At 50.9% G+C, this 9,008-nt stretch overlaps 2 protein-coding genes across 2 annotated transcripts; both read left to right on the top strand.

Annotated features, from left to right (window-relative positions):
• Window positions 1–1,045: 1,045 nt before the first annotated feature.
• ENH_00001590 (hypothetical protein, conserved) lies at window positions 1,046–1,426 on the top strand (the record flags this gene model as incomplete). The annotated part of the gene is made up of 2 exons (XM_013583942.1): window positions 1,046–1,225; window positions 1,325–1,426. 2 exons carry the CDS (start codon window positions 1,046–1,048, stop codon window positions 1,424–1,426), a joined length of 282 nt encoding a protein of 93 aa, XP_013439396.1.
• Window positions 1,427–4,505: 3,079 nt separating this feature from the next.
• Window positions 4,506–5,267, top strand: ENH_00001580 (ribosomal protein L41, putative; the record flags this gene model as incomplete). The annotated part of the gene is made up of 2 exons (XM_013583941.1): window positions 4,506–4,721; window positions 5,166–5,267. The coding sequence occupies 2 exons, from the start codon at window positions 4,506–4,508 to the stop codon at window positions 5,265–5,267; spliced, it is 318 nt and encodes a 105-aa protein (XP_013439395.1).
• Window positions 5,268–9,008: the final 3,741 nt, after the last annotated feature.

Below are 9,008 nucleotides of genomic sequence, written 5' to 3'. Positions count from 1 at the left end.
CCCGCCTCCCCCGCCTCCAGGCCCCCAGTGCCCTCCTACGCAGCCCCCACCACTTCGCAGCTGCTCAAGTGAGCCCCAGGGCCCTCTGCTTCCACTCTTCGCTGTCTCCCCCCCTCCACTGCAGAGAACGTTGCAGGGTTATAAAAGCTAAGCTCTGAACTCTAGGCCCCAGATACGTCCTTTTGCTCTGCGCCTAGGCCACAGGGGCACCGGTGGTAGAGGCGGTTTGAAGTCTAAGCCCTAAACCCTAAACCCTAGAGTCTCGGCCCTAAAGCCCGCCGCTTCTGGGGAGTGCCCGACGCATCTGCGGTTGCGCCCATGCGTGTCTTCTTTTTCGCATGCAGAAACAGTCTTCTCTATATCCACGAAGATATGCTGGAGACGAACCAGAAGACGCAGGCCGTGGTGGATCAGTGCCTCCTGGTGCCTAAGCCCCTGACCCTACCCAGCGCCGTAGAGCCCTAGGCTAGCTGGCTAGCGCCCCACGGCAGAGCGCCTAGAGACGTAGGCAGCTAGTTAGTGCCAGGCTGCAGAGACACCAGAAACGCTGGTTAGCTGGCTAGCTCCAGGAGCAAAAAGCAAGAGATGCAAATGCACACAACAAAGGCAGCAGAGGCCTGCACTGCGGCCCCCACACCCGTTCAAAGACACGTTCTTTAAGGTAGCGCAGCAGCCAAGAGCTAAAGGGCGAGAGCCAAGAAGGGGCCAGGCGCCCCTGCACTTACTGTAGGGCGCTATAGCTGCTAAGGGGCACACGCGGCAAGGTTTGAGGAATAGCCTAAATACCCGGAGACGAAAAAGACAAAGCTGGCTACATTTCCTCGAGCCACTAAACCCTAAACCCTAAAACCCAATCTCAGCTACGAGAGAGAGAGAAAAACGGGCAACAACGACAAAGCTGGTTACATTTCCTCGAGCCACTAAACCCTAAAACCTAATATCAGCTGCGTAAACAGAAGAGCAAATTCGACAGAGACTAACCGCCTGAGACGTGGAGGCTTGCTTTTGCCAAATTCAGCGCCGCAGAGAAGCTCACAAGAAGAAGATGCGTCGGGTGTACGAACAGCGCCTGCCAGAAGGCGCAATGGACTGTCTCGTCCCTACAACTCCAGAAAGGAGGCAGCCCCCTGTAGAGCTGCAGCCCCCGCCGCCGCCCCAGCAAGATGCGGGCATCAAAGGCGGCATTCGGCAGCAGCAGCAGCAGCAGCAGCAGGCGTGGAAGAGGGTAAGTGGGCATGGGCTTTGCTTGGGGTTTTGAGGCGCTTGTTCTCTTGGTATGCGTGGATGCGAGGTGTATAGACACCTGACGCCGTTGCTGCCGCAGGCCTCTATCGACATCTCATTCACGAAAGGCATTCCCCCCGCCTCGCGCCCGCCCTCTGCTGCCGCCAGAGCCGCGAGCGGCTCCAGCAGCGACTCTGACTGAAGCATGCCCTCCAGTTGCGCCTCATAGAGGCTGCCTCTGTGGCCCCGTGTCTCTGCCAATAGAGGCCTTAAGAGCCTGGTACCAGCAGCTGCCCGCGGGCCTTGTTGCTCTCCAGTAAGCTTCGATAAATAAGGCTCTAAGCAGAGAAGGAGAGAAGGAGACACGGCAGAAGGAGAGGCAGACTGCTTGGTGAAGCTCCAGACAAAGAGAGCCTGGCTGAGAGACAAAGGCTCCTATGAGAGACACGTGCCCCCTATCTCAATAAATTATGCTTACGCCCTCTCATCGCATTTGTAAGAGGAATAACGGAAAACGCAATCTGTCTCCTCAACCCTGAAGTGGAAATATTGTGCGGCCTTCTGGCCGTCGCCTCGTCTTTCAACGACAACAAAGCATGCACGCCTTTGTTGTTAAAAGACAAAGGAAAAGGCGGACGGCGTCCGCGCACACTGCGTGGGGAACGAAGACAAACAAAATGAAAAGAAAGAAAAAGCGACGGAGACACTAAAAGGCGACAGCTTGCGCCTCCTTCCCTTGCTACATACTTGCCTTTAAGCAGCGAAGAAGAAAGGAGACACTCTAAATGTTGCCTTTGGCCTTATCTAGCTATGAAGGAAAGGTCAGACGACACCGTGAAGTGTCTGTACATCTGAGCGCCTTCTGAGACAGAGAGGCCCTTGAGTCTGATATTCCTTCTTCACATGCCACTTCTGTCTCCCGCTTTCTACAAGTCCATCTTTGTCTAGTGAGGAGTGACATGCCCTTGCTTGACAGCTTGTGCGCACAAGGACGAAAGCTTATCGCGAGGCACAGAAATTTAGTCTCCTAAAAGGGATTGCCTTGAGCCTACGGAGCTTAAGAGTTTTCTCGCAAGAACTGTACTTCTGTGATATAGGGGGCTTCGAGTTGAAGCGGGTTAGTTTAAATGGGTTCGATTTGGACTTGATTTTATATGAACGCGGCGTGATTTAGACTTTATCTTACTTGAAGACGATTTGTGTTGTAAATCTTGGGGTGTCTGTACTTTGTATCTGCAGCGAGGAAAAGTCCACGATTCATATAGACAACTTTGGCCTCTAGAGCTGCATAGTGGCAGCAGAAATTTATTTTTAACCCTGCACAGCACCACGCAGCCCTTCGCACGGCTTCTCCTGCCAGAAGCTTGCAGCAACCACTGAGCTAGGGAGCCAACTTGTGGAAGAGAAGCCCCATGTGGGGGAGATAGGCACAGACACAACAGCACCAGCATATCTTTCAACACAGAAATGAGGGGCAAGCCCAACTGCTGCCTGCAGGCAGCACATGTCATTAGTGAGCTCAAAGATCTGCACCTTTGCAAAGAAACTTCCGGGAACCAACGTAGCAGCAGCTGTACGCCTTGCTAGCTTTAGCAGAGCCAAAGCTTTTCAGAGGCAACTGGAGGTCCCCAGTAAGTGCCTGCTGCCTCCCACAGGCTTCTATCGCCTGCCGCCCCTATATTATCTCGGGATAGTTACCCTGAAGTTTACTAAGGGAGCTGCAGTGCTGTCGTGGGCACCTTTATAAGGGCTAAGGATTTAGCGCATGCCAAGCGCTACTGGCCGCCCTAGGACTGGCAGCTGGCACACAGGCTCACCGGTTTTAGCAGCCTGTGGCGAATGCAGTTGTGAAACCTGCCAAAGTTAGAAGAGCAAACCTTAACAGAGCTTGCTGTTCTCTTTGCAGAGGCAGAGCGTGCCTCCCAATGGCGGGGCCAACGCGCAAGCCTCAACCTGAGGGTTGTGAACGTTTGCCCGTAATTCACATGCTTCTTTTGCTGCGGGTCTTGCTGTTACCAAGGTGCCACAATTGTAGCAGTAGCAGCAGTGGCACCTACCATGTTGGAGCAACAGGAGGGTTGCACTTGCTGTTGCTGCAGCAAACGCGGTGGAGCGCTTTGTTTGCCGCTGCAGCAGCAGCAGCAGACTCAGCCGACCAAAGAGGAAGCGAAAGCCGACGCCGAATCACACCACCCCCGTGAGGTGTTGAAGGCGCGTGCTCTTATACTAAAGACTGGGCACTGAGAGGCTCGTGCACAGCATACATAAAGCCCAACGCGTGAACTCGCTGTATCGAGTGAGGCCTCAGTGAACCCTTACTCTAAGCAAAAGATGCGCAACTAACTGATAGGGTTTTTGTTCGCGGGCGCACCACAGCGAGGACCCATAGCAGCAGCTGCTGCTGGCTTTGGGCAAATATAATGAGGGTGCGAGGGCCCCTATGCCTCGTTTTGCCGCGAGAGCCACTTTGGCGCTGCCTCGTGCTGCTCTGCTGCTATTGAGGGCCGCAGCGAGTTTGCCTAGGTGGCTGTGGGGCCCCCTGGACCTTCCCCTGCAGCTACGGGGACCCATAAAGCTGCTCTGCTCACGGGATATGCATGCACTGGCAGATTCAATTCTTATTCAGCTGTTTCTTTTGGCAAGTAACACTGAGTATGGAAGGTGAGGCGGCGGGGCTTCTGAGTTCGGATTCTGCAGCTTTATTTGCCTCTTTTGGGCAGAAGTGACATTTTTTGGAGCTATGAAACCAGTGAAGGCCGTTTAAATTACTAAAAGGCATAAAAATGAAGTAAACAGCAGATTGGGGGGAAGCCGGTCAGGGCTAGCTTCGTGCAATCCTGCCGTCGGTGCAGCAGATAACACAATTTCCCAAAACCCTGGAAGAAAAATTAAGCATAAACAATTTTGGAACTAAACAAGAAGTAATGCAAGCTTACAAAGCCCCACAAATGCCCAGGGCATCCCAGCAGGGTACGGAGAGGCAGCGAGGGCCCGTTTATGGTTGCTGCGCTGCAGGCGTCACTGAAATACAGTTCGCGTTTATCAATTCCCCGAATAAAAAAAAGTCCACTTTGTTTAATTAAATTACAAAAGGATTTGTTGCGGCACGCGGGAGCCTGGGGCTGCAGCCGCTCCGCAGCAGCCGCAGCAGCAGCAGCAGGAAGAGGCGGCTGCTGCTGCAGTGGCTGCGGGCGGAGCGGGGCCTGCATGTGCTGCGTTTGCTTGCTGCATTTCAGTTCACCGTTGTGGCTCGGAAAAGGAGAAAGATTTTGATTTTGAAAATGGTGAACATCCCGAAGACCCGCAACACCTTCTGCCGCGGCTCCAAGTGCCGCAAGCACACCCCCCACAAAGTGTCTCAGTACAAAAAGGGGAAGGACTCCCTCGTGGTCCAGGGCAAGCGGCGCTACGACGCGAAGCAGAAGGGCTTCGGGGGCCAGACCAAACCCATTTTCCGAAAGAAGGCCAAAACCACCAAAAAAATCGTCCTCAAACTCGTAAGATGCAGCAGCAGCAGCGGCAGCAGCAGCGGCTGCAGCAGCAGCGGCTGCAGCAGCAGCGGCTGCAGTAGCAGCGGCTGCAGCAGCAGCGGAGGTGGTTGTACTGGTAGTGCGGCGGGTCGTGCCTTGAAAGCGCAGGAGTAGCCGATCTGTGGGGAGCCACAGGCGCTGCTGTATCCAGTCTATTTGTTGGGGTGTATGTACACTGCGATCCACGCGTTGTCGCTCTCTCCTGTGCTGCTGCTGCTGCCCGTTGCTGCTGCTGTTGCTTCTGCACTCGCGGGGAGCTGCGGGGTCAGAGCAATCAGCTGCTGCCGCTGCTGGGTCCATCTCTATTCTGTCTGCTCATGTGTCTGCGTAGCTCAGCAGCAGCGAGAAGGCCGTTTGCTGCTGCTGCATTTGCTGCTGTGTGTTGCTGCTGCTGTGCTGCTGCTGCTGCAGGAGTGCACCAAGTGCAAGACAAAGAGGCTGTTGCCCATTAAGCGCTGCAAGAGCTTCGAGTTGGGCGCCGACAAGAAGGCCAAGGGAGGCCCTCAGTTCTAAACAAGTCAGCAGCAGTAGCAGCAGCAGCGGCTGCTGCTGGCACTGCAAATGGTGCAGCTGCTGCAGCAGCGGCCCCTCCAGATCTGCTGCTGCTAGAGTATTTGTGTGCATTGCCGCCCTGCTGCAGCAGCCCTACGAGCGGGACCACCGCGCCCCGAGTTGGAGCTGCAGCAGCAGCAGCAGCGGAGGTAGCAGCAGCAGCAGCTGCTGCTGCTTTGGTGCTGCTTCCAGCGTAGGGACTTGTGGCTTTTGCTGGGAAGTGTTGGAGTTGTCTCATAATAGCTGCGGTGTACATAAACCTGAATTCTAGAACTTAGTGAAAGGCAGACAGAAGCGTCTTCAGTTTTAAATTGCAAACTGAAATTCAGAAAAAGGAGAAGAAATTGCGTCTTTTTCAGGTGTACGTACACTGTAGGCGCGTGTTAAGTTGCAACTGAAGTTCAGAAAAGGGAAAAGGAGTTGCCTCTTTCTCAGGTGTAAGTACACCTCAGGGCCGGAAGCGGCAGCCAAGGAAGTTATTTATTTTAAAAAGTTCGTTTTTTTTCTCTTCGAAGAAAGGAGCAGAGGCGACAACGCAGAGGGGGGCCTCTGACGGATTTATGCAGATCTGCAGAAAGATTTGTAATAATAAATATTCGTTATATACATATTTATATGCGTAACATATATTTATATAGATGTGCTTTACGTATATGTAGTGTATATATTTATACAAATATATTTTATGTGAATTATATGTGGATGTATGTATGTAGATTTGTGTCAAGGTGTATGTGCGGCTGAACAGGTGACCTTATGTATGTGCATTTATGTATGTGTTAAATAAGATGTATGTTGTACATATGTACATATATATATACATACATGCTTGCATGCATGCATGTATATTATGGACATACATTATATATATATATATTATATATATATATAATGTATATATGTATATATAATGTATATATGTAATATGCATGCATGCATAACACCAGCAAGGAAGCAGGTGAAGGATATTAGGGCCCAGTGGTGCATCTTGGAGCACGAAAGGCGAAATATGGCAGTGTCGGAAATTAGTTGAAGGGCTGACATCCTAGCAGTTGCGCATTCCCGTGGCACTACAGCAGTCAACATTGTTTTAAGCTGAAGTTTTAGTAATCTAGAGTTGCACTGCACAGTAAGAAGAGTCGACACTTTGACAGTATTAGCCGATGCCTTCGACTTGAGATAGCAGCGGGTCTGCATCCACTAGAGCACTATCGAGTTCCAATTCACACGCGCAACTTGCGCAGTTGCTTGGCAAGGCCTGCCGATTGCTGAATATAGTGCTGTATTAATTATTTTCTTATTTTTAAATAAATATTATGGACTGGCGGGCTCATGTTCGATTCGTGAACCCGATTCGTGAACCCTCCTGAGCACTGCGAAGCCTGCAGGAACGTGGGTGACTCCGCAAAGGCCGCACTGTCCCTACACTTGCGCAAAGCAGCGTGAGTCGATTGCTTGAGCATTCACAAACTCGAAATTCAGTTTGCGGCTGCCTTTAATTAGCTTGTCCTGCTCAGCGGTTTCGCCTGTCCCCTTGAAACGAGGGCTATAATTTTGACATGCCCTGCCATAGTCTAGTGCTGCCTGAAACTCCGTAGAAGAAGATTTTTGTCTGAAGACAGCACTTCCAAGGTACTAATCTGAGACGATGATGGGAATGGCTGAGGGCTAATGGCAGTGTTCAACTTTTTTCGTAGATGTCTGAGTCGAATCACCTCAGCTAACGGGGTGTGGGCTAAGGAACCGAATACAATGTGCAGCGTACCAATGTGTTCCGTCCAAAAAGCCCTCACATGGTATATAGTTCAATACCAGAGCAATTAATGTTTGACTAAGAAAACTAAGCAATTAAAATTGGCTTCATTGTAGGTTGCTTCTAGGATCCATTGCAGCTAATCCCAGGTTTCTGTGGCTGGCGGAAAACGGACTCTAGAGATTATATGCTGGCAGTAAAGAACCTCTAGAGGTTATATAGTTCAATCCTAGAACGATTAATCTGTGACTAAAAAAACAAAACGGAAAAATTCAGTGCAATAGGAGTTTGGTTCTAAGCTTCACTGCAGCCTATCCCCAGCTTTTTTGGCTGGCAGTTTAACGGCCTTTAAAGGTTACTTAGTCCAATACAAGAAGGATTAATGCAAGACTAGAAAGACCACACAAATAAACCTACCTTCATAGCAGGTTGGAGACAGTCTTCACTGCAGCTTATCCCAGGCTTTGTGGCATGCAATATGAGAGCGGTGGTGCCAATGCGCATGCGGACAGCCAGAGAATGGAACAGCAACCTTTCACTGCTCAGGATGAGGCTTTGTTGTTTTTAATTTATGTTTCGTTTCATTTAGTGAGTACAGGCAGGTATGTATTTTCGTAATCAGTTACAGAACTTTATGTGAGAGCCAAAATGTAATGCACAGCACCTACTGCTGCCACTACGCTCCTACCTGCCCCCTCGAGTGGGGGCCTGCTATAACCGTCTACCTACGGCGCATTTCCTTGAAACAGCAGCCCAACTACCACGAAATACATTTATTCATGGTTTTTCGAAATCTGTTCTCTGTAAAATCCCCCCCACTCGGAGTTCTCGCCTCCAAGGCCCTGTGGGGAGGAGGCCTGCATCGGTGCCGGCGCTATCGCCAGCCCCACTATCCGGGTACTTTAACGCACGTCTAGTGTATACACGCTAATTCGCCGACAAATTGGCTTACTTCGATCCTAGTAAGAGGGTCCTGTCTTCGTACCGTGTTATGACCTCTTGTAGGTCACCGGCAACCTATCTTCTATAGGTCACCAGCAAGCCCGATTGTAGTGCCTGTGCACTACACAAACTGCGGTCAGCTCGCCCACCAAAGTAATTGCGCGACTTCTGTGTGGTCGTGCAACGCGCTGATGGCCGGTGCATTGCATTCCAAGCATCACAGAATGTTCAGTGTATGAGGACAATCGTGCAACGCAGATAGATGTAGTGCGCAGGCACTACAATAGGACTTGCCCTTAAGAAGATAGCTAGCTGGTGACCTATAGGAGGTTAACACGCTCAACGAGGGGAGGAACTAGTAACGAGGTAAGGCAATCAGCAAAATAACATATGGAAAGTAGATGTGTCTGTGAATACCCTAAGATTAAGGCTGGCGAAAACACCCGCACCGGTGCGGGCCACCACCCCACAGGGCCGCCAAGGAAGCACGAACCCTAAGTGGGGGACTTCTAAGGAAAATCGATTTCAGAATTTGAGAAGACGACTGCTTTTACTGGTATTTGCTTCATAAGAGATGCGTCGAAGGTTGAAGGTTTTTCATAGGGCGCCCTATTCTTGGGCCAGGTAGGAGCGTAGTCGCAGCTGAAGGCGCTGTGGACTACAATGACTCTGGTTCTCTAGTACACCGCGATCTCTGCAGCGACTACGATGCTGCCTGGCCCACGACTTGGGCACTCTATGAAATTCTCTCTACCATCGACGCATCACCCATGAAACGAACACCAAATTATTAAAAAGGCAGTTCTGTTCAGAGTTATCAAAACCAAATTTCATAAAAGTCGCTCCTCATGGTTCTTTTTTTTTGCACGGTAGGAAGGTGACCCGCAGCGGTGCCAGCGTTGTCGCCGGCCCCAGTCCAAGAGTATTCGTAGACATTTCTAGTTTATACACGCTATTTTGCTGACAAATTTAATTTGTATTTTACTAGTAAGACGTTTCCGCGCTCT

This window comes from Eimeria necatrix, genomic scaffold (genome assembly GCF_000499385.1).
Source record: "Eimeria necatrix Houghton genomic scaffold, Enh_scaff1045, whole genome shotgun sequence".
NCBI classification, from domain to species: domain Eukaryota; phylum Apicomplexa; class Conoidasida; order Eucoccidiorida; family Eimeriidae; genus Eimeria; species Eimeria necatrix.
The sequence above is the reverse complement of the archived record's forward strand: the minus strand, read 5'-3'. Positions and strand labels throughout refer to the sequence as shown.